Source organism: Vulpes lagopus, chromosome 1 (genome assembly GCF_018345385.1).
Source record: "Vulpes lagopus strain Blue_001 chromosome 1, ASM1834538v1, whole genome shotgun sequence".
NCBI classification, from domain to species: domain Eukaryota; kingdom Metazoa; phylum Chordata; class Mammalia; order Carnivora; family Canidae; genus Vulpes; species Vulpes lagopus.
Genome location: NC_054824.1, coordinates 133142673 through 133169512, shown reverse-complemented (window position 1 = coordinate 133169512; position 26840 = coordinate 133142673). Strand labels below are relative to the sequence as shown.

General features: G+C 36.5%; 1 protein-coding gene across 15 annotated transcripts in view; it reads right to left on the bottom strand.

Moving 5' to 3' along the window:
- The window catches only part of KIAA1328 (KIAA1328 ortholog), a 350207-nt gene that overhangs the window by 38397 nt on the left and 284970 nt on the right, over nucleotides 1-26840 (bottom strand). For all 15 annotated transcript variants that reach the window (XM_041743253.1, XM_041743263.1, XM_041743269.1 and 12 more), the window contains one exon: nucleotides 13942-14050. In XM_041743253.1, coding sequence (XP_041599187.1) covers nucleotides 13942-14050 — 109 coding nt within the window. The remainder of the gene's footprint in view (nucleotides 1-13941; nucleotides 14051-26840) is intronic.

The following is a 26840-nucleotide window of genomic DNA, read 5'->3' as shown; positions in this document are numbered from 1 at the left end:
TGTAGTTATTCATAAAAACTTATGGAAAATACAAAATGTTAAAATTAATTTCTCCACCTGAAATAAAGAAAATGTGGGTTGAAAGAAAAAAAAAGAACCATCATATTTTTCAGGGGGGGGTCATATTCCATAATATGAAAAGCAAATAGTTTATGGGGAAAATATGAAAGGTGTCAAATATCAAAACTACAATGAGGGATCCCTTTACACCATAGAATGATAACATAAAACAGACGAGAAATAACAAGTACTGGCAAGGATGTGGAGAAAAGGAATGCTTGTGTACTGTTGGTGGGAATGTAAATTGGTACAGCCAATGTGGAAAACAGTATGGAGGGTCCTCAAAAAATTACAAATAGAAATACCATCTGAAAACACCAATTTGAAAAGATACATGCACCCCTATGTTTATTATAGGTTTATTTACAATAGCCAGAATATGGAAGCACCTGTCCATTGATAGAGGAATGGGTATAGAAGATGTGGTATATATACACACACAGACACACACATACTGGAATATTATGCAGCCATAAAAGGAGATGAGATCTTGCCATTTGCAACAGTATAGGTGGACCTGGTGGGTATTATGCTAAGTGAAATAAGTCAGATTAAGATAAATACCATATGATTCATATGTGCAATCTAAAAAACAAAACAAATGAATAAACAAATAAAAAGCAGAATCAGACCTATAAATACAGATGGTTGCCAGAGAGTAGAAGTATGGAAGGATAGAGAAAATGGGTGAAAGAGAGTAGGAGATACAGATTTACAGTCATGAAATGAGTAAGTCATAGGGATAAAAGACGGCATAAGGAATATAGTCAATGGTATTATAATAGCAATGTAACAGGACAGATGGTAGTTACACTTGTGATAAGCACAGCATAATGTACAGAGAAGTTGATTCACTATGTTGTATATCTGAAACACTGTATCACCTATACTCAAATGAAAATGTGTTAAATATAAGTGATATATATGCACACACAAATATATATTTAAATATATAAACAGTATATAAAGATGTCTAGTTGAGCTTAAGATACATTAGCCAATGACCATTAACTACATTATTCATTTATAAGGAATGCTTCTCCATTATAAGCATTCTTGTTGATAAAGTCTTTGATTTACCCAGCGGCCTTTTTGAAACTATCAGGCACAAGCCTGGCTATTCTTTCCCTAAGGCAAAGCATGTAGCTTACACTAAGATATGGTTACCTCTTTCAATGTGGCTAATGATTTCAATTTGGACTTCAAGGGTGTTAACCTTTTTTTTTCTATTTTTCTCTGGGCATCCTCTCTAAAGTAAGATCTGATGTTTACCAGACATGGTTTCACTTAAACATTAAAAAAGAAAAACCCCAGTAAACACATGTTCACATAGCACAATCTCTGGGAATGTAAAGTGCACCCAGTCCCCTATCAACTGGGAAGGTCAAAGATACCCACATGATTGCTCTGCACCATGCTATGAATGATGGGTACCATGTTTATCTACTTAATGTTTCCAAACTACTGGCCAGCACAAAATCCAAAGATTTTGAAGGACAGTTTAAAACACGTTATTCTGAAATCAATTATTTGTTTTTGAAAATGTTCACTTCTCATTTTATTCTCACTACTTTAAAATCAAGAGGAAGATGCACATGATTTCATCTCTAAACAAAGGGTAAGGCTCACGTGTAGGATGGAAGGCTGAACTAAAGTTCCACGTGGTCAAGGGACTCTGTCAAGGTTTTGCTGCTGATACAGACGGATGAATCCCAGTCTTTGGCCTTTCATATTATTGCCCTTTCCTTGAAGCCATGCTGCCTATCTGCATGCAGGATGTTAACCTGACAAAACCAGAATAACAAAGTAGCCATGGCCCAAAGCAGAGGCTTAGAGGAAGTTGTATACTTTGGCAGAACATAAGGAAAGGAATAGCTAAGTGAAGAGAACTGTGAGTCACTGTCCAAGCAATCAAATCCTAAGGTAAAGAACATGCTAAAACTGCTCACAATTGAGAATCTGCTCCTTGAAAACTTCCTGAAAGTCTAGATATCTTTCAATTCTTATTAAATGGGAACATCTGAAAGTAGATGAAAATGTAAGTAAGTTCTGAGAAGTAAAAAGCACAATTAAATGTATAAGCAGGGCACAAGCCTATGGTTCTTTTGTAGATGTGAAGAAGACCTAATGGAAAATAATTGTCTATAGGAATGCCATAAACTGGTAAATCGAAAAGTAAACAGTTACTTTGTCATCATTCATTCATTCTTATTGAATGTCTGTCATGTGCCAGGTCCTGCTCTAGGACAGGGATATAGCAATGAATATAATAAAAGAAGTCCTTGCCCTGGGGTACCTGGGTGGATCAGTCCATTGAGCATTTGACTCTTGATTTTAGCTTAGGTCATGGTCTCAGGGTTGTGAGTTTGAGCTCTGCCTCCAGCTCCCCTGCTCAGCAGGGAGTCGCTTCTCTCCTTCTCCTACTCTCTCTGCCCTTCTCCCTGCTCCCTCTCTCTCAAGTAAGTAAGTAAGTAAGTAAATAAATAAATAAAGCAAGCTTTAAAAAAATCCTTGCCCTCATGAAGTTTATATTCCAGGTGGTAGAGGAGAGGGGAAGAAGCAGACAATAAATAAAATACATTGGGAAATTTTACAGTGTATTAGAAGGTGATAAAGCAGAGGTGAAGAAGAAGAAAGCAGAGAAGGAAGAGAAAGGTAGAAAAACATTACGAATGATTTCCTTAGGAGTCTTTCCCTTTTACTCAGAGGATGATGGTACCATATAGGCGTTTCATAGAGAAGACTGCCATCAATTCTATGTCTTAGTGGTTAGACCCAACTTCAACAATTTAGATCAATAAGAGGAACTCTGAGGGCTTCTTAACGATTTTTGTCAGTGTAAGCTTATTGGTGGGTTCTGGTAATGCCCTGGAGAGAGGATGACAATAGCTAAAGAAAATTGCTAAGGGCAAGGAGAGTACTGGGGTGGGGTTGGGTGGGGTACCGGGGGTGGAAGGGAGAGAGAGAGAGAGACTAAGAGAATGTCAGTGTACCAGACTCTAGGTAGTTAGAGGATGTGCAGCTCCAGAGAAGGAGCTTCCAAATGGTGTTTTTAGACCAAGCGACATAGAACTAGATACTTCTAAAGAGCTTCTGAAGTGATTCCAATGTGCAGATAGATTTACAACCACTGCTCTGAAGGGAATTAAATAAACTCTTCCAGAAGTTTTTTACAAAGGGTTAATTGTGGGAAGAAATCCATGATCAGTAACACCATTGAGGCCTTAAGTGACCCTAGAAACATTAGTTCTAGGAACACAACATTAAATCCTAACTCAAGCACTATCCAAGAATTTTACTCCCTACCCTCCTGTATTTAGAGGAAAAACAAATGGAGGACACATCTCAAGACATTAAAAGAATGTGCCAATGGTGCATAGGGACAATACTTTGCAGGGTCATTCACATTTGCTGTTAAAGCCACATTTCTGCAGAGCACTCACTATCAGTGTATTTGGTAGAGGGGCTAATATTTACATATATTGTTCTGGGTGCCTAAACAAGTCTTGTGCAGAGCACAGGGAAAGAAGTGAACACTAAATATACACTATGACCCAGCACCATATTAAGGGCTTTGAATACCTAATGTTAATACTCTAAGCAAATTTTTAAGGTGGTTATTAATAGTCTTATTTTAACCTGAGGAATCACATTTAGAGAGGTAAAGTAAAAGACATGCTTGCAAACATGTTTGCATGATAAATATGAAAAAATATACCCCTATTGCCAACTTCTGAGATGAACCTGACCCTATTCCTAATCTTTTGTCAGGGAAAACACATAGGTTTGGAATTAGAGTAGCAAAGTCCAAATCCTAGCTCCTCATTGCTTGTGTGACTTGGGAAGTTCTACAATGACAACTACTATTTAGCTATATACCAAGACTGTGCTAAGTACTTTATGGAAACCATCTTGCTTAATCATCATGACAGGTCAATGAGGAGATATTATTATCCCCATTTTATAGATTAAATGATTTGTTCAAAACCATATAGCTAGCATTCAAACCTAGGCCTATAAATCCAGGTGTTATAATTATTACACCTGGGCTCTTGACTGTTCTATAATTGCCTCGTTGAGCTTTACTTTCTCATGATTGTGAGGATTACGTTAGGCAATATATATAATTTTAGAAAAGCACTGAACTGCCTAGAACACTAAGTGACACTCAACAAATGTTTCTTAACATTGAATTCAGGGAATTTGGTGACATTGGACCAAATGAATGACTCTAAAACAGCAGTCCATGAGGCTAAAAACTGTGAAATGATAACAGTAACTGGCAATGCTGAACAGATGCCACTAATCATACCATTTTTCAGTGTTCAGGACCCTGGAGAAGATACACCAAGGTGCATAATCCTTACCTATTGCTGGCTCCACAAAGAAATAGCAATGTATGTCATATGTTCCAAGGTGAACCTTAGAGTTCTTGAGTACTCTTGGAATCAGAGTAAAAAAAATTTTTTTAAAGATTTTATTTATTTATTCATGAGAGACACAGGCAGAGGGAGAAGCAGGCTCCATGCAGGGAGCCCGACGTGGGACTCGTTCCCGAGTCTCCAGGATCATGCCCTGGGCTGAAGGCAGGTGCCAAACCACTGAGCCACCCAGGCTGCCCCAGAGTAAAAAACTTTGAAATGGGTTTACCTCCTAATAATATGTGCTCTTTTGTTTTCTTTCTAAATATTGTTTTAAACATTATGTAATATATCACTGTAAACATCTGGAAAATGCAGAAAACTGTGAACAGTGAAGGAGCTCTCATAATCCCTTCACCCAGAATTTAGAATTCCTGAAGCCAAGGATTAGAATTCTAAGTGACAAGTAAATATCAGGCGTTTTAATATATATTTTCTCTGTGCAGTATGTTTTTTTCTACGCTAAGAATGTCTTGACAAGCATCCTCAAGACAAATTCATTTCTTGGAATTATGCTATCTCTTTATTATTTCAACTTAGCCTATTTATTTCTATTTTTCAAGCTTATATGCTGTATAACAGTGTGTGCCAGAGGAATGGATGATTATATTAATGGCTTTTAACAGTGGGAATTACAGTAACAACACAGTATCATGGCTTAATTAAAAGCAACATCTTTTTATCAAACACATAAGAGTTTCCATAAGTTCAACTGTTCTTGGTAGTAATGCACCTGCTGGCAGGGAATTTCAAATTATCAACTCAACTTAAACAAAACCCCTTTTGAATGGCGGGGCTTTTCATCCTTCTGATTAAAGATGGAGGACAGAGAGGCACATTATACTTCATGGTTTTTTTTATTTACATATTCAACACATTCTTTTCTGAAGTTTTCATAGTATTCCTTTTTACTGTCATCATTTTATGTGCATCATTTCATTAGGCTTTGTTTTTCTTTACAATATGTAAATTTCCACTTAAGATGGAAAAGTTATAGTAAATGCTACTCTGTGTGTGGTGTGCAAACTTACTCTGAAAGCAAATAAAGCTAAAATGATAGCTCTTGGCCTAGTAGCCCACATTTTAGGAAGTCATTTTGAAAAACCTAAAAAGGAATTTTATCTACTATTTTGCAGTTGAGTTTTAGTAGTCATTAAAGATAGCTTTATAATGACATGTAATTTATATGAACACATATTATAAATGGACATATCTATATATGCCCAACACATTACCTGATATGTAACACATTACCTGATATATAACACATTACCTGACATTCAATGAATAGTGGCCAGTATTGTCACATATGGTCATCGGTCATATACTCAACTATATAGAGGCAGTGAAGTCTGCTATTCAAACCTACTACATAAACTCAAGTAGTACCTGTGGGCTTTAGTTTGGGGTTTGGGATTTTAGTGTAGCTCTCCTCTCTCCACCCTGGAAGAATAAAAAATTACTATGAGCTAGGTGTATGGGGGAAATCTAGCTGAGTACATATAATATTTGTGTGAACATACAGGTGAGAAAAATTCTGATTAAAAAAAATTTTGTTATAGTTAGGATTCCAGGCACAAGTGCAAGAAAATGTTGCAATTTGGCTGTTGTGTGTCATGGAAACACAACATTTCTCTTTCTCTTGAATGGCTGCTTCTTCCTATCAAGTTACAAAAATAAAGTGTAACTCTTAAAGCAAGTTTCTCTGATTCCCACTCTAAACCAGATTTTTATCAGCTTAGTGCCTAAACCTTGAATAAGTTCAAGTTTCAGGCAGTGTGGAAGAATTAAAAAAACACTAAAATTTGGGATCAGAAAACTACATTCAGGTCCTCTTTTCTGCTTTATTACTGTGTGACCATGGACAGTTCCAGTCTTGTTCAGTTCCCATTTCCTCACTGTAAAAGGAGGTACTACTATTACTACTTATTTCACAGGGTTGGGTGCAATTTAAATAAGAAAAATGCAGGTTCAAAGAATTCTGTCAATTCTTAGGTACTATGCCAGGCATTGTGAACAGGTAATTATTATTTTCAGCATTGTATTTTTGTTACAAGTATGATAGATATATACGTTGCTTACATAGGTTTTGAATCCCCTGGCTGCTGCCAATCCAGAACTTTGTTACCAGAGACAAAACAGATCATTTTTACAATCAGGAACAGCATATTTACACAATTTTTCCTTCTATGCAATCTAAGTGGTTACTGGCAAATTGAGATGAGAAAATAAACAATGCTTGAAAAGCCCAATAAACAATGACCCAAAAAGAATGAAGAGGGACAAATGCAGAAATGTTTGTCCCTCTTATTGGCACAGTAAAGGGCCAAAATGCCAGTTGTTCAAGCACTTTAAAGGTTATATCATAATATTTGGAGCTGGAAGCAACTAGATTTTCATGTCAAGTTACTTAAAGATGAAAATAATGGTGAAAAAAATCCCACTTAAAAAAATTAAAATTGTATATATTTAAAGTATACAACATGATTTTTAGAAGAGTTATTTAATATTAGGAAATTATTAATGATACACATATACACAGTAAAATGATTACTACAATCAAATATATCCATCTCTTCATATGCTTGCAATTTGTGTGTGTATGTGTGGTGAGAATACTTGAAACCTATTCTTTTAGCAAATTTCCAACATTTAATATAGTATTATTAACTATAGCCATTATGCTATACATTAGATTTCCACACTTATTCATCCGAACGCATTTCAACTTTGTACCCTTTGACTAATATCTCCTCATTTCCACCTTCCCACTCTTGGTTACCACCATTTTCCTTTCTGCTTCTATGCTTCAAATGTTTTAGGTTCCACATATGCATGAAATCATGCAGTATTTCTGCATCTGGCTTATTTCATTTAGTGTAATGTCCTCCAGGTTAATCCGTATTGTTACAACGGCAGAGCTCCTTTTTATTTTATTTATTTTAAATATTATTTATTTATCCATAGAGACGAGAGAGAGAGAGAGAGAGAGAGAGAGAGAGAGAGAGAGAGAGAGGCAGAGATACAGGCAGAGGGAGAAGCAGGCACCATGCAGAGAGCCTGACGTGGGACTTGATCCAGGGTCTCCAGGATCACACCCTAGGCTGCAGGTGGCACTAAACTCCTGCGCCACCAGGGCTGCCCAGAGCTCCTTTTTAAAGGCTGAATACTATCCAAGGTTCATTCATCTACTGATGGGACATTTAGGTTGCAATGGACATGGGAGCACAGACATCTCTTTGTGGTATTGATCTTATTTCCTTCAAGTTTATTCCCCCAAAGGGGTTACTGGATCATATAGTAGTTCTATTTTTAATTTTTTGAGGGACCTCCATACTGTTTTCCACAATAGCTGTACCAATTTACATTCCCACCAACAGTGTACAAGGTTCCCTTTTCTCCACATCCTCACCATTATATACTTGTTGCCTTCTATATAGTTGAAAATAGCCATCCCAACAGGTAGAGGTAATATCTCATTGTGGTTTTGATGTGCATTTCCCCAATGATTAATGATGTCGAGCATCTTTTCATATACCTGTTGGCAATCTGTGTGTCTTCTTTGACAAATTCAACAACCATTCATGACAAAAACTCTTAACAAAATATAGAAGAAAATTTCCTCAGCACAATGAAGGCCATTTAAAAAAAGACACAGCTAATGTCATAATCAATGGGGGAAAAATTGAAGGCTTTTCCTTCGCGATCTGGTACAGGGCAAGGAACCTCACTCTTGTCACTCCTATTACATAAAGTACTAGAAGGGCAAGCAATAGCAGTGAGTCAAGAAAAAGAAATAAAAGCCATTCAAATAGTTAAGGAAGAAGTAAAATCTCTGCAAGTGATATGTAGCCAACCCTACAGACTCCATATACAAAACAACAACAACAACAACAACAACAACCTTTAGGGGGTTTCAGTAAAGTTCTCAGATATGAAATCAATATACAAAAATCAGTTGAGTCTCTTTACACCAACAATGATCTAATTAAAAAGTAAATTAAGTAAAATAAGTAAATTATTATAAACTTCCATTTATAATAGCATCAAAAAGAATAAAATACTTGGAAATAAGTTTAATTAAGGCAGTGAAAGATTTGGACACTGAAAACTAGGAAACATTGATGAAAATAATTGAAGACAAAAATAAATGGAAAGTTATCCCATCTCCATGGATTGGAATAATTAATATCGTTAAAATATCCTGCTACCAAGTGATGTATGCATTCAATGCAATCCCTACCAAAATTCCAATGTCATTTTTCACAGAAATAGAAAAAAAATCTAAAAATTCATATGGAACGACAAGAGACTCTAAATAGCTAAAATTTTGAGAAAAAAGAATACGGTTGGAGGCATCACACTTCTGGATTTCAAATTATATTATAAAGCTTTAGTAATAGAAACAGTATGGTAGGGACGCCTGGGTGGCTTAGTAGTTAAATGCATCTGCTCAGGGCGTGATCCTGGAGTCCTGGGATTGAGTCCTACACAAGCTCCCTGCATGGAGCCTGCTTCTCCCTCTATGTCTCTGCCTCTCACTTTCTGTGTCTCTCATGAAAAAATAAATAAAATCTTATAAAAAAAAGAAACAGTATGGTACTGGCATAAAAACAGACACACAAACCCATGGGACATAATCAAGAACCCAAAATAAACCAAATCTTTAATAAATGGTCTATGAATTTTCAACAAGGGTGCCAAGAATATACAATTGGGAAGGGGTAATCTTATCAATAAATGGTGCTGGATGTTCACATGCAAAAGAATGAAACTGGACTCTCATCTTTCATGATATTAAAAAAAACTGAGAGTGGATTAAAGACTTAAATATAAGATCTGTAATTGCAAAATTCCTAGCAGAAAACAGGAAAAAGCTCCTTGACACTAGTCCTTGAAATGATTTTTTTTTGGATACGATGCCAAAAGCTCAAGCAACAAATGCAAAAGTAAGCAAATGGGACTGCCTCGAACTATAAAGGAAATGATCACAAACTGGAAGAAAATATTTATAGACTAAATATCTGATAAGAGGTTAATTATCCAAAATATATAAGGAACTCATACAACTCAATCAAAAACAAAAGCAAACAAAATAACCAGTCTCAATAACAAATGGGCAGAGGACCTGAATAGACAGGCATTCTTCTAAAGACACAGAAAAATATAGTTTTTAAGACAGAGAAAAGTTTAAGTTCTAGACTGCAGGGTACTTGGATCCTTCCAGCCTGGGCTCAGTGTAATGTAGTCCCAGTTCTCCAATATTCTGAGCTGAGTCCCTCAGCCTCAACCTCAATGGACACAAAGTCTCACAAGCTTCCCATCAGCTGTACACAAATACTTGTATGGGAGCATGACTATGCACAAGCAAGTGCTCTATAGAGAGCTCATCAAGCTGAAAACTTACAGCAATTTTTTTTTTAGGACAATTAAGCATATGGTTTGACAGCAAAGGAACACAGTCTTAAAAAAGAACATGTTAAACTATTTTAAAACTATTTTTCAAAAAGCCCCCAAGTAAGCTATTACATCTTTGAAAATACATACCCAAATATTTTTTTACCTCGTTCAACAACAACAACAAAAGAAACAAAAATCTCCCCTCTCCAACATATCTAAAAACCACACCAAACAAAATAAAACTATACTTCCAACTCTCGGAGCGCCTGGGTGACTCAGCTGGTTAAGCGTCTGACTCTTGGTTTCTGCCTGGGTCATGAGATCCAGCCCCATGTCAGGCTCTGTGCTCAGGGGTGAGTCTGCTTGAAATTCTCTCCCTTTGCCCTGACCCCATTTGTACACATGTGCCCTCTCTCCCTAAAAATAGGTAAATAAACCTTAAAAAAAAGAGCAAAACTTTCAACTCTGTGTTGTGGTAAAAAACTAAGCATTTTTTTTTTTTTTAAAAAAAGCTAGAGTAGAGAGGTGAGCAGTACTTCCTAGAAACAGGCTAACTATAGCTTCAGTTCCCCAAATTCAGTAATTGGGCATGCTTTGGTGAGATATGCTTTTCTCTCTTCATATCACACACACAACACACACACACACGAGGGCAAGAGCACCAGCCTTAACTCTTATGAATTGGGGGACAACAGAGAGAAGAATTCTTAGTAACCCTTTACTCAAGGACTGAGAACATAATCCTGCTGCTGCAGGCCTGTTATTTGCCTCTGTTTATCAGTTTGGAACAATTACCACTGAGCGGTCATATGACCGGGAAATAGAAACTTCACTGGTATTTTAAAAAGGGACAAGATTTCTGTTTCACTGAACAGTCCCAGAAGATACTGTCTTCAGTTTAATATAAAATATATTAGATCTCCATACCTGGATAGAAAAAGATACCCACATATAAAGGATATATAGCTGTAATATGCTTTTTCTCCCCAAATTTGAAATAAAATATTTGAAGATCCAAAGCTACATTAATGCAAATATCTGTCTGTTGCAAGTATACTTTTTGATTAAATTGGCATACATCAAGTACAATTAGAAAGGTTATTTATAACGAAGAAATACATAATTCTGCATCTTAATGGGGATGACAATTATGGCTGATGGTTGCTAATTAACATTACTTCTTTTGCTTTGGGTGTCAGTTCCTATATGATCTCTATTGCTGGCAATGGACATACCTAATTCTGGAAGGCACAAAAGGGTTAATTATCAGTAATAATTGTGCTTATAACAAATTAATTGGGAACCTGACCAGCTCTGGCTTCACCTTGGAGACCAGAGAATCAAGTAGAATTTGTAAACTCTGACTCAGCATCATGGCAGAAGTATTTGTTGAACTTTCTGATCAAAGCTGCACCTACCCACTAGGTGTTCAGAATGACAGGGAAAAAAGCCCCAGGGGAAGTGGGTTTGTGAGGTGTTGCCTGTTCCAGCCAAGCAGAAATGCCTGGCACTATTTGGTTCAGCAGTACCACCCTCTTGTGCTGCCAGCATGACCATTGTGCTGACTCTATTGGGCAGCCCGGGGGTGTGTGATCAATGTTGGGGGCCAGGAGTGAATGAAGAGAAAGAAGCACCGCAGCTCTCAGCACAGGAAACTATAAAGCCACCTTTGCTTATGCTATAAATTACATATTTATTTTGTTAGCATGAGATAGATGAATATTTCTACATATAAAGGTGTCCAGCTAAAATCAGGATAAGTGATATTAATGTCCTATGGTCAGTATTATTGAACCTCCAAAGCAATAAACTTTATGAGTCAATAAATATTACATTTGCAACATAGTTAACATTCCTTTACTGTCTCTAGCACTTATTACACATTGTAACCGCAAGTCTACAATACATTATTCATATTTGGGGTGTCACCAAGTGATGGATTGCTGCAGGAGAGGCTGTCCTTTAAATAAATCAACAAATAAAAATGCAAATGTTAACATTTTCAGCCACAACTTTTTCTATCTTGAATGGGGAATGAAAATTTCACATTATATTGACAGGCAGCAGAGAGAACAATTAACAATCCACATTGTGAATGAGAAAGAAGGCTTTGCCACGCCTGGTTTTATCACCTGCACATCATGCAACAATATGGGACTCTTCTAGGTGTTAGTGCCGTTCAGAGAACAAAGGAGAACCTGTTTCCCACCAGTATCTGTCCCATCCTCATCTTCTTTCCCAAATTTGGAAAATTCTTGGAATTTAGGGTAGATAGGGTTTTACTCTTACTCTCAGTACCTTCATAGGTTTGTTGGGATGAAGAACAGAGTTTTGTCTTGTATTAAGAGTTTACATGCAACTGAAAAGAAGTCTATAAAAAATGCCTTTTCTACACTTTGAAATAAAAATAATTCTAATAATCCTGTTTCTGAAATCTGGAAAGCAACCACTGTACCCTCCTGGTAACTGATTTTCATAGTACTGAATCTTTTTTTTCAACTCTGCACTTTGTATAAAAGATCTATAATATGCCATCATGCACTTCTAAGGATGAAATCCAGTGTGTTACACATTGTTTTATTTAGCCAAGTACTCATTATTTAAGAAACCTCTGAGAATGTGTATTTAGCTGATTTGCAGTGTTAGGAACTAACAGATACAGAATCCTTTTTTTAAGGTCTGTAAATATGAGTCTTCACAGCAATTTTAACCTGGCCTTGTAAAACTGTACAAAGTTGATATGGTCCATTCAGGAAATGTGTGCTGAGAATGTTCTACAAAACTCCTACTGGGGAAACATTTTATTCTTTTTCATGCTTCTCTCTAAACTGAAATGCAATAATCAAAAACACATTAAAGTAGCGTTAAAGATCTCACTTTTATCTTCAATAGGAAAATTCACTAAGATTGAAAATCCAGATCATTTCTCCTCCAGAGGAAGCCCTCAAGGTGACTGGGATGCATCCTCTTTGAGCAGAAGCATTCAGCCACAATGCTAAATGGCCCAAGGAGGAAGCCCCCCTCAACATTTCAGAACAGCTCAATGTGGGTACTTGGGAAATGCTAATAAGGGCAGCATTAAAAATAAAAGAAAGGAGCAATGTGGTAAACTAGTTAAATTTTCTTTTGATTGTGGGTCACCTTCAAAATAGAGGTTGTTATTGTCAACTACTATAGTATTTAAAATAATGGGCTTTGGAGTCTGAAACGCTGGTTTTGCAAAGTGACCTTAGGCAAGTCACTCAATCTTTTAGTTTCCTAATTTTGGAAATGAGATTGATGGTAGTACCACTTCATACGGCTGTGAGGAAGATTAAATCAGACAGTTCATACAAATGGTGGACACATAATAGGTCCTAATAGATGGTAGATACTATTGTCCTCTGTGTTACAGTTATTTCCCAAAAGTTGTTTATAATTAAAATTAAGTCTTAAAATCTATATTAATCTGATAAGATGCTGGGAATTTAAGTGCTCAAACGATCATGTCTCCAAGGAAGCCGAAAATAAGCCCATTTGGTGTTGATGTTTATATATTCAGCCTAAAATGCATAACAGGGGGGTGGCTTATTGCACGTGAAACAATTTTAATAATGTATTTCTTTTCCTGACTCCAGAAAAGGCTGATCAAATTCTTAACCTTCAAATGTCTCTAGTATCAGTAAAGGCTGACAGTCTTTTAAAACTGTAATTCAAAATCCACTATAATTTTCAGTATCAATTAATTAAATTAGTTAAAGTCCAAGTGTATAACCATTCTGTGACAAACTGGGAAAGACCTGCTGCTAAGCACATTTTCAGATGAAAGACAGGATTGGCCTTGTGTTTCTCTGGAAAAATCCTTGCCAATTACCAGTTTCAATTAAGACAGGGAATGTGTAAAGGAAAGGGCTCTATGAGTTCAAGCTGGCCAAATCTAGATGCTTTCAAATAAGGCCCCTCTCGTGAGTGACAGCTTTTAAGAATTGTCAAGACTTTTCAACTCCTTATTAAATGACTCCCCCTTTCCCCAAACTCTCTTATCTAAAGAATGTTAAACTAAAGAGTCTCTGAGGCTTACCGGGAAGTGTCAAGCTGCAGTGCCGATGTGGTTGTGATTGCAAGCTCCTTTTGGCTTCCTTTTGTCATAGGAGATGTGGAAGCATCTTTTCTAACTCCTGCCCCTGTTCCTGTATGAACAATAAAAGCAATTAATTTAGGCATTCAATAAAAAGAAATGGAAAAGTCCATTCTGAGTAATATATTAGACATTTCAAAAATCCCTAAGCTTTAAAAGTAAGCCATTTTTTTTCCCTCTGAAAGGAAACAATGGCAGATGGAAAACTCAGTGGGTTGTTTTGATTTTGTAAACATCAGAGATCCACAGTAACTTGTTTAAAAAAAGTACTTCTGTGCAATAACAGGCTGGCTAGTGATTTTTTTTTTTAAATCTGATAGCCTGTCATCTTCCTGCTGATTTGAGTTTACTGTGAAAATGCCCAAGAAGGTAGATTGCTTATTTTGTTCCCTTTAACAATTCTAAGAAAAGATATTTCTTCTCTTTGAGTCTAGCACTTTGTACCTCCAAACTCCCCAAGTTAAATTGCTCTTACCCCTAAAACTTTTAAGGTAGACATAAATCTTGAATTTCTTTCAAAGAACTGTACACTGGGCTAAAACAAATGTTTGATTGGAAGAGACGCTCACCTAACCATTTTAGGGTTGATTTGGTCTCTGTTCCTTCCTAACAAGCAATGTTCAGTTAATAATTATTTTTCTCCTCTGGAGTGCTAAATACAATGGCATGGACAAAGTTTCTTGTTCTCTAATTTTTATTATTTCTAACAATAATTTTTTCCTTTCCCTTTTCCTTCTTAATATTATTTCCCAAACAACACAAAACATCCCTGTCTTTTTCTTAGAAGACTGTATGGATCCCATTCATAATTTTCTTCTGGTACCTGGGAAACAATTGCCCAGGCTGCTTAAAGAAATTATTTGGGGGCAGCCCGGGTGGCTCAGCGGTTTAGCGCCGCCTTCAGCCCAGGGCGTGATCCTGGAGACCCGGGTCCCAGGTCAGGATCCCTGAGGGAGCCTGCCTCTCCCTCTGCGTGTGTCTCTGCCTCTCTCTCTCTCTCTCTCTCTCTCTCTCTCTATCTCTGTCTCTCATGAATAAATAAATAAAATCTTAAACAAAAAAAGAAATTATTTGGGAAAATTTACTTTTTCTTTGAGGAAAGTTTAACTATTTAAATAATATTAAGACAGCTTTGGTGTGTTGGGAATCTCAGACCTTCAAATGCCAAAAATATAGTATGCCAATTCTGGGAATGGCACCCCTTTTTTGGTGTGACCAGAGAAAATCAGGCCCAGAAAATGCAAGAGTCTTTGGATATATAGAGATATTAGCATCAAAACAGTCACCATGATCCTTAGTATTCAAAAACTATACTCAATACTGCCTGTTCTTTATTATGTATAGATGTAAAAGATGAGCCACCTAAATGCACAATTCAATCTTCTTTGTATACACAAACCTGTGGGACCCTCAAGCCAAACCAGTACATTTTCAAACTAGACATAAACTCCATCATATATACAGTGCATCAGTTGGTAAATATTTACCAAGTACCTAATGATGGGTAAGGCCTGGTGCCACAATTAAGCTCAGAGTTAGTTTAGGGGAGAGTAAAGAAGATGGGAGAGTAAGAATATGAGATACTCTTAACAATACAGTAAAGAATCATAAATAACCTAAGGCAGTATAAGATAATAATAGCTAACAGATATGGTATGCTTTTTATGTACCTAGTACTGTTCTGGGCCCTTGCCACATACCATTTATCTTTTTATAAAACAGTTTAATTATAATTCCAATACCATAAAATTTAACAATCTCAAGCTACAGTTTGATAAATATTAGTAAATTTATGTAACTTAGGAAAGCATGGCCACAAGCCAGTTTTAAAAAACTCTGTCATGGATGGGGTGCCTGGGTGGCTCAATCAACTGAGCATCTGACTTTTGGTTTAGGTTCAGGTCATGCTCTCAGGGTTGTGAGATGGAGCCTAAGTAGGGCTCTGCACTCAGTGAGGAGTCTGCTTGAGATCCTTTCTCTCACCCTCTCCCCTTGCCTCTCCTCCCACACGTGCACTCTCTCTCTCTCTCTCTCTCTCAAATCATCTTAAAAAAATATTTGTCATGGGATTGACTTATTTTTACAATCCAGTTTTAGAATATTTCCTCACTCCCAAAAGCTCCCTCATGCTCATTTGTGGCCAGCCCCCCTCCCCTGTCTGTTTTGTTTCTATCCCTTCTTTAGCTCTCTCTATAAAGTTTTGCCATTCCTAGAAATTAGTTATAGTTATCCTCATAAAAGCCCTTTGCAATAGGTACTATTTTTTTTAATATCTCATTTAGAGATAGTCAAAATAAGCCATAGGAGACTTCCATGACCTGTCTATGGCCACAAAACTAGTAAGTGATGGAGCCAATATTCATGTCCAGATAATCCGATCCCAGAGTTTCACCATTAGGTTATTCTTTTGTAATAAATAGTATGAAAAGTATGAGGAATTAAGAAGTGGGAGAGATCACTATGGCTGTAGGATTAAAGAAGATTTGATGCAGGAGGTGGTATTTTGATAGGAAGGAATGAGGAGCATGGAATTAGCAAAAGCATTAAATTAAAAACCTTGAGGCTAAATATTTAATGTATTCAGGAAATATTTATTGAGCATCATTATGTCCTTGTACCTTGCTAATCACTTTAAATCACTTTACATGCATTATCTCATTATTTTTTCCAACAGTCCTTATATTATTGTCCTATTTTTATGGATAAGGAAGTGAAAACTGTGAAAGGTCAAGCAGAATGCCCAATATCACACAGCTAGTAAGAACAAGGCTGGGGTTATGACTTTATATTGCAAACTAATCTTAAGCATTGTGCTATTTGGCCACATGAATAAAACACAGCAATAACAACCACAATAAAAAAAAAAAACTGGTCTTTGGAGAGATTACTTCTGTGGCAGGATTTGGAATAGAGTGGGACAGAGAGAATGGGAGCAGGTAAAGCAGCTCACCACAACTACAACTGCGTGGGTAGAATTCTGGGTGGTGTGAGGGGAAATTAAAATGGGCAAACAGGAGTAGATACAACTAAGAGGGGTTTGTGGCTAAGGTGAGGGAAGAAGAAATGTCTGGTAGGGAAAGAATATAATCATCTGCAAACACTATTATAGAAGACCTGAACATCAGTCTTATTTATTCTGTTTTGATACTTCTATCAATAGTCTAGACGATTGACATTTGATGGAGACTTATTTATTTATTTATTTATTTATTTATTTATTTATTTATTTTCACATTTTAAAATTTGAATTCAATTTGCTAACATATACTATAACACCCAGCGCTCATCTCATCAAGTGCCCTCCTCAGTGCCCATCATGCAGCTACCCCATGTGCCACCCACCTCCTCTTTCACAACCCTTTGTTTTGATGGGGACAATTTAAAGAAGAAATTTTAGTGTGGGTCCAGGGACTTCTTTGGAATTCATGGATATACTTCATGAATGTGTGATTCCCTCATAACTGCAGGCCAATAATGAGTGTATATATGCTCATTCACTCTTTAAGGAAAGGCATCATAACTTTCATCAAATTCTAAGAGTTTGAGACCTCCCCAAAATTAAGAATGATTGGTCTAAGACATAGGACAGGTTTATTCCTTTTTCTTGGTTTCTAAGTTGTATTCCTTATTAAGTTTCTGGAAAGGTATATATCAGCTTTTAATTATATTCATTTCTTCTACAAAATTTGATTTCATATTAAGTACACTAACAATTACATGGTTATGCATATCATAAAACTACATATATATTTACACATACACACATACACAAAGACAATATACACATAAAAAAAAAGTGCATGGGGCACCTAGGTGGCTCAGTTGGTTAAGCATCTGACTCTTGGTTTTGGCTCAGCTAATGATCTTAGGGTTGTGGGGCTGAGTCCTGCATTGGGCTCCACGCTCAGTGGGGAATCTGCTCAAGATTCTCTCTCTCCCCCTCCTCCTGCTCTCCCCCTACTCATGGATTCTCTCTCTCAAAAAGATAAATAATTCTTGGGACACCTAGGTGGCTCAGTGGTTAAGCATCTGCCCTTGGCTCAAGCTGTGATCCTGTAGTCTTGGGATGGGGTCCCACATCCGGCTCCCTGCATGGAGCCTGCTTCTCTCTCTGCTTATGTCTCTGCCTCTCTCTCTCTGTGTCTCTCATGAATAAATAAATAAAATCTTTTTAAAAATCTTTAAAAAATAAAAATAAAAATAAAAGTGCTGACAAGGATATTATCCATTAGGGTAGTAAGTTTTTTTTTTTAATTCATTCATGAGAGGGAGAGAGAGAGAGAGACTGTGAGTGAGAGAGAGAGGCAGAGGCACAGGCAGAGGAAGAAGCAGGATCCATGCAGGAAGCCTGACGTGGAACTCGATCCCAGGTCTCCAGGATCACACCTGGACCGAAGGCGGCACTAAACCGCTGAGCCACCGGGCTGGCCTGGGTGGTAAGTTTCATAAATGTTTGAATGTATGTAAATAAACACATACATATATTTTTGCATACATACATGAAATTGAACATAATGGAGCATAGTCTATCCACAGATAGTTGGGTATATGCCCATCCATCAGTCAATATCTCATGATAATATAGCTTTTTAGAGTTCAACGTTTAGGAAAACTCTGTTTCTTTGCTCTTTGTTTTATTTAGTATTTTAAAAGTCACTCAGAAAAAAAAATAAATAAATAAAAGTCACTCAGTGGGCAGCCCTGGTGGCGCAGTGGTTTAGCGCCGCCTGCAGCCCGGGGTGTGATCCTGGAGACCTCGGATCGAGTCCCACGTCGGGCTTCCTGCATGGAACCTGCCTCTCCCTCTGTCTGTGTCTCTGCCTCTCTCTCTCTCTCTCTGAATAAATAAAAAATAAAATAAATAAAAGTCATTCAGTTATATCATACATTCAGTTTAAAGAATAAATGATAGGGACACCTGGGTGGCTCAGTGGTTAAGCATCTGACTTTGGCTCAAGTCGGGATCCTGGGGTCCCCGGGATCGAGTTCCACATTGAGCTCCTTGCATGGAGCCTGCTTCTCACTCTGCCTGTGTCTCTGCCTCTCTGTGTTTCTCATGAATAAATAAATAAAATCTTAAAAAAAAAGAATAAATGATAAAGAAAATATCAGTATAGCACTTTTGCAGATCAAGAAATGAAGTACTGGCAGAAATGTCACTGGAAACATTACTAATGTCCATCCCTAATTGCAACCTCTTCTTGTCTCCAAGAACCAGTTACTATTCTCATAATTATTCCCTTTTTATTCTTTATAGTTTTACCATTTATGAATGCATCCCCAAAAAATGTGACATAGTTTTGCTGCTTTTAGCTTTATACAAATAGAAATATATTATATATATTCTTTTGAAGACTTCTTTTGCTCAATATTATGCCCATGATATTTATCTATGTTGATAATTTATATAGCTGCAGTTTGTTTTCTTTACTACATAGTATTCCAATGCATGCATTTATGACTTTTTATCCATTCTATTGATGGATATTTAAAGTATTTCTTATTTTCTATTATGAAGAATGCTTGCTGTGGCAGAGGCTGCCAGTTATTCATCAAATGATCTTCATCCAGAGCACCAGCTAAATTATATTTCCCAATCCCCCTTATGATTATGTGTAGTCGAGTAGAAAACTACTGGATGTTATATGTGCCATTTCAGGCCTATCCTATAAAACCTTTCATATGTGCTCTTTATACCCTTCCTCCTTCTTATTGACCTGTTATAGCAGGGCCAACAGCTTCCTGTAAAGGGCCACATAGTAAATATACTAGGCTTTATGGGTCATTGAGCTTCTGTTGCAACTATTCAACTCTGTGTTATAGCAAGAAAGGATCCACAGACAATGCATAAAAAATGGAAATCAGGGCAGCCCCCGTGGTGCAGCGGTTTAGCGCCGCCTGCGGCCCAGGGCGTGATCCTGGGGACCCTGGATCAAGTCCCATGTCAGGCTCTCTGTATGATGCCTGCTTCTCCCTCTGCCTGTGTCTCTGCCTCTCTCTCTCTCTCTCTGAATAAATAAATAAAATCTTTAAAAAAATGGAAATCATGTATTCTAATAAAACTTTATTTATGAAAACAAGCAGCAGGACAGATTTGGCCATGAACAAAGTTTGCTAATCCCTGTGCTATTGTAATACTCAAGGTGGTCTTGGAAGAAACTTCTTGTTCCTTAAGCTATTGATATTTTTTCTATTTGTTATTGTAGTTTAGGCTACCCAACTAAACATAGCTGCTTTGAACATATTTGTAAGTTAATTATGTGTATGAGATTCTCTCTAGCATATATAAAATGGAATCTCTTGGATATGGGGTATTTGTTCTTCATCTTCAATAAATAATGCAAAACTGTTTTTCAAAGTGGTTGTATATATTTACTCTGATCAGCAGACAAGCATTCCTGGTGTTCTAGTCTTACTAACACAAGAATGATAATGAAAACACAATCTATCATAATTTGTGGGAGGCAGCTAAAGTAATGCTTAGAGAGAAACTTCTAGTTTACATACTTATATTAGAAAAGAAAAAAGATTTAAAATTATAGATCTCAGTTTTCAATTTAAGAAGCTAGGGAAAAAGAGTTAATTAAGCCCAAATTAGTACAAAGTAAATAATAAAAATAAGAACAAGAATCAATGGAATAGAAAACAAGCACGTATTAGACAAAAATCAACAAAATGCAAAGGCTGTTTTTTTTTCTTTCAAAGAAACAGTAATATTGATTACCTCCTAGCAAGACTGATCAAGAGAGAAAATTAAAAATTACCAATATCAGGAATGAAAGAGGGACATCACTATGGATGTTAAGGCCATTAAAGAAAAGGCATGTAATGAACAATTTTATGCCAATAAAGTCAACAACTTAGATGAAATGAGCCAATCCCACAAAAAGCAAAAATCAGCAAAATTGAACACAAAAAGAAATGACAAGTCTGAATACTCCAGTATCTGTTAAAGAAAAATAAAATCCAAAATAAGAAAACCCATCTACACACACATACCATCACCATCAACACTAAAAACAAAAGCAACAACTCCAAGCCAGATGTTTCAATGGTGGATTCTATAAAACATGTAAGGAACAAACGATACCAATCTTAACATGAACTCTTTCAGAAAAGAGAGGAGAAAAAAAGTACTACTTTATTTTTTTAAAAATTGTAGTAAAATACACATTTGCCATTTTAATCATTTTAGTGTGTATAAGTTGCTGGTATTAGGTACATTTGCAATGTTGTGCAACCATCACACTATCTAGTGTGATCTATCTAGTTCCAGACTTTTTTCATCACTTCAAACAAAAACTCTGTAACAATTAAGCAGTCATTTTCCATTTTCCCCTCCTCCTAAGTCCCTAGTGGCCATAAATCTGCTTTGTCTATTCTGGATATTTTATATGAATAGAATCATACAATGTGTGGCCTTTTGTGTCTGGCTTCTTTCAGTTAGCATAATTTTTTCTTTTCTTTCTTTCTTTCTTTCTTTCTTTCTCTCTTTCTTTCTTTCTTTCTTTCTTTCTTTCTCTTTCTTTCTTTCTTTCTCTTTCTTTCTTTCTTTCTTTCTTTCTTTCTTTCTTTCTTTCTTTCTTTCTTTCTTTTCTTTTCTTTTCTTTCTTTTTTTTTTAATTTTAAGTAGACTCCATGTCTAGCATGGAGTCCAATGAGGGCTAAAACTCACGACCCTGAGATCAAGACCTAAGTTGAGATCAAGAGTCAGATGTTCACTGACTGAGCTGCCCAGGTGCCCCAGCATAATGTTTTCAAAGTTCATTGATGTTAGCACATATCAGAACTTCATTCCTTCTTAAGGTTAAATTATATTCCATTGTATGGATATACTGCATTTTGTTTATCTATTCATCTGCTGTTGGGCATTTGGGTTGTTTGCACCTTTTGGGTATTGTGAATAGAGCTGGTATGAACATTTACATACAAAATTTGTTTAAACATCTGTTGTCAATTATTTTGTATATACACCTCTGAGTCATATGGTAATTCTATGTTTAACTTATTGAAGACTTATCAAACTGTTTTCCATAGTGGCTCTATTATTTCAAATTCCCTACCAGCAATGTATGAAGGTTCTGATTTCTCCATATCCTCTCAACCTTGATATTTTCTATTTTAAAAATTATAATAATCATAGTGTGTACGAAACAGTGTCTCACTGTGGTTTTGATTTGGATTTCCCTAGTAATTAGTGATGTTGCACATTTTTTCATGTGGTTGTTAGCTATTAGAATATCTTCTTAAGAGAAAAATCTATTCAAGTCTTTGGCCCAGTTTTTAATTGAGTTGTTTGTCCCGTTATTGAGTTGTAAAAGTTCTTTATATATCCTAGATACTAGACCTATAAGAGATATAGGATTTGCAAATTTTTATCCCATTTTGTGGGCTATCTTTACATTCTACAGATAGTGTTCTTTTGACAGAATTAAAAAAATTTTTTTTAAAGATTATTTATTTATTCATGAGAGATAGAGATAGAGATAGAGAGAGAGAGAGAGACAGAGAGGCAGAGGCACAGGCAGAGGGAGAAGCAGGCTCCATGCAGGGAGCCTGATGTGGGACTTGATCCCGGGTCTCCAGGATCATGCTCTGGGCTGAAGGCCATGCTAAACCACTGAGCCACCCAGGCTGCCCAAAAAATTTTTTCATTAAGTCTAAATTTATCTATTTTTTTCTTTGGTTGCTTGCGCACTCTTGGTGTTATATCTAAGAAGTCACTGACTAATCTATAAGCATGAAGATTTACACTAATGTTTTCACTTAATATTTTTATAGTTTTCATTCTTACTTTTAGTTTTTTTTTAAAAAGATTTTATTCAGTCATGAGAGACACACAGAGAGAGTTAGAGACATAGGCAGAGGCAGAAACAGGCTTCCTGGAAAGAGCCTGATGTGGGACTGGATCCTAGGACTCTGGGATCACAACTTGAGTCAAAGGGAGATGCTCAACTGCTGAGCCACCTAGGTGCCCCTTATTTTTAGTTCTTTGATTAATTTTGAGTTAATTTTTGTGTATGGCATGAGGTATATAAATGAAGACTCCAACTTCATTTTTTTGCATGTAGACATCCAGTTGTCTCAGCACCATTTGTTGAAAAGCCTATTCATTTGCTGAACTGTCTTGGTATCTCTGTTGAAAATAATTGGCCAGAGATGTATGGGTTTATTCCTGGATTCTCAATTCTATTCTGTTGATCTCTTATACCCTCATGCCATGTATGGGTATAACCTCAGTATAGGATGGTTTTGTTTACTATATCTCTGTAGTATATATATATTTTTTAATTTTTACTTATTTATGATAGTCACACACAGAGAGAGAGAGAGAGAGAGAGAGAGGCAGAGACACAGGCAGAGGGAGAAGCAGGCTCCATGCGCTGGGAGCCCGATGTGGGATTCGATCCCGGGTCTCCAGGATCGCGCCCTGGGCCAAAGGCAGGCGCCAAACCGCTGCGCCACCCAGGGATCCCTGTAGTAAATTTTCAAGATAGGAAATATGAGTACTTCAACTTTGATCCTCTTTTTTAAGATTATGTTGACTATTTGGGGACCCTTGTAATTCTGTATGAATTCTGGAATTGGTTTTTTCATTTCTGCAAAAATTATATTGGAAGTTTCACAGGGACTGCATTCAATCTGTAGATCACGTTGGGGAGTACTGACATCTTAATATTAAGTCCTTAAATCCATAAGCACAAAATGTCTTTCTGCTTATTTAGGTCTTCTTTAATTTGTTTCAGCAATGTTTTGAACTGTTCAGTGTACAAGTCTTACACTCTTGCTATGGCGGGTACCTGGGTGGCTCAGTTGGTTAAGCGTCTGTCTTTGGCTCAGGTCATGATCTCTGGGTTCTATGATTGAGCCCCTCATTGGGTTCTTAGTTCATTGGGGAGTCAGCTTTTCCCCCAACCTTCCCACAAATAAAAAAAATCTTAAAAAATTATTGCTAGATATTTTATTGTTTTGATGTATAATAGCATCAATAAGCATCAATAAATAAGTGGAATTTTAAAAAAATTTCCTTTTCAGTAGTTCATTACTAGTGTGTAGAAATACAAGCAATTTGAGTACTGAATTTTATCCTGCCACTTTGCTGAATCCATTTGTTAGCTCTAAGAGATTTTTGTGCATCCTCTAGGATTTTCTATATATAAAATCATATTGTCTGCTAAAACAGTTTAACTTTTTCTTTTCCAATGTGGATATGTTTTATTTCTTTTTCTTGTCTAACTGCTCTGGCTAGAACTTCCTGCACAAAGTTGAATAGAAGTGGCAAAAGCAGGGATATTTGTCTTGTTCCTGATCTTAGGGGGTAAACTTTCAGTCTTTTACAATTGAATATGATATTAGCTGTGAATTTATACATATATATATTTTTTAACATTTATTTATTAGATATAGATAGAGAGACACAGATAGAGAGGCAGAGACACAGGCAGAGGGAGAAGCAGGTTCCCTGCGGGTAGCCTGATGCGAGACTTGATCTCAGGACCCTGGAATCATGCCCTGAGCCAAAGGCAGATGCTCAACCACTGAGCTACCCATGTGTCCTCTAGCTGTGAATTTTTATATATGCTCTTTAACATGTTGAGGAAGTTTCCTTCTATTTCCACTTTATTATTTTTATCATGAAAGAGTATTGGATTTTGTCAAGTGGTTTTTCTGTGTTGGGTGGATGCTTTTCCCCCCCTTTATTCTATTTTTTTTTAAAGTAGGCTCCAAGCCCAATGTGGGGCTTGAACTTATGATCCCAAGATCAAGAGCTGCATGCTCTACCAAGTGAGTCGGCCTTCTGTCTATTAATACGTTATATTGCACTGATTGATTTTTGTATGTTGAATTACCTTTGCATTCTTGGGCTAAACCTCACTTGGTTATGGTATGTAGTTCTTTTAATATGCTGCTGCATTCAGTTTTGTTAGTATTTTATTGAGGAGTTTTCATCTATATTCATGAGTGATATTGGTGTGTAGTTTTCTTGTGATGTCTTTGGCTTTGGCATCAAAGTAATGCTTGAAATGGATGAAGAAGTGTTCCTCCTTCTTCTATTTTTTTGGAAGAGTTCCAGAAGGATTCATTTTAATTCTTTAAATATTTGGTAGATTTCACCAGTGAAGCCATCTGGTCCTGGGCTTGTCTTTTTGGGAAGTTTTTGATTGCTGACTTAATCACTTTACTTGTTTGGGTTTATTCAGATTTCCTATTGCTCTTGAGTCAGTTTTGGTAGTTTGTGTGTTTTTAGGAATTTTTCCATTTCACCTTTGGTTCTTTGGTTGTTGGCTTTTGATGTGTCTATTGTTTTTGTTTCAACTATTACTTTTTTACTTCAGGCAACAGTGGTGGGTTCATTTGGTTTTTAATATTTGCAAGGAATATCCCACATGTGGTTGCCTCTCTGTTCTGAGAAAGTTCAGGTTTAGGAAAAACCTTGTGTTAATCCTTTAGGAAACAGACACGTGAAAGACACAAATACAATTCCTTGAGAACAAGATCTGTTTTGTTTCCTCTGGCACAGATGCTCATACTTGGAACATAGGATGCCAACTTCAAGAATGCTGTCATGCTGGGGATGGGAATGGGATAGAGCTAAATTAAAATTCCACAGAGTTCTCCTACCATGTTTCAGTTTTTTGCTGGCTAAGCATTTGCTTGATTTTTATTAATTTTTCACTGCCTTTCAGAGTTCTGTTAAGGCTGATTCTGGCAGTTTTGCCAGTATTTTCACTATTTCTGGGAACCGAGGGGGGTACCTCTGGAAATCCCTACTCTACCATTTTTGCTGACATCCTCTTGACTTATTTATGACACAGCATAACTCTGATACCAACCCTTAACAAGGGCATTACAAAGAAAAGTATTATATACCAATATTTCCAGATTAGTATAATCCATCAAATTGCAGAATAAAGAAAATTCATGGTCATCTCAATAGGTATATCAAAAAGACTATGAAATTCAACACATTATGATAAAGACTCTCAGCAAATGAGGAGGGAACTTTCTTAATCTGATAAAGAGCATTTACAAAGAAACCTACTGCTAAAACCATACTAAATGGTAGAAGATTGCTTTCCCATGAGATCAGGACTTCCTTATGGAAGTTCACTTTTACCATTTTATTCTACATTGTAATAGAAGTCCTAGGCAGTATAATAAAATAAGAAAAAGAAATAAAAAGCATAAGGATTAGAAAAAAAGTAGTTGTTACAGACTTAATTGTGCTCCCCTACCCCATCCAAATTCAAATGTTGAAGTCCTAACCCTCAGTATACCTCAGAATGTGACTGCATTTGGAGATAGGACTTTGAAAGATGTAATTAAGGCTAAATGAGGTCATAAAGTTGACCTTTAATAATCTATTATGACCCTTTGTCCTTAAAAAAAGAGACACACTAGGAATGTATGCTCTTAGGAAAAGGCCACATGAGGATACAGAAGGCACCCATGTACAAACCTAGGAGAGATGCCTTAGGGGGTAATGACTAGAAAGGAACATGAATGAGCTTTCATGAAGAATGGAAATGTACTATATCTTAACTGTATGGGTATATACAATTGCAAAGTTTATCAAACTATACGTTGAGACCTATTTAATTTTACCATATATAAATTAAATCTCAATCAGAATAAGAGAAAAATTAAAAAACCCGACAGGTTTCTTGATTCTGATTCAGTGCTGTTTTTAAGACCACACTCGACTGACATCTCTTTGACATTGCCAATCAATCACAATAAGGACTTTGAAGGGACAGGATATGTATTCCTTAATCACAGTAGGTACTGAGGTCAAAAGGTCTAACTGATTAGATCTTTATGGCTGGGAAACGGGGCAAAGA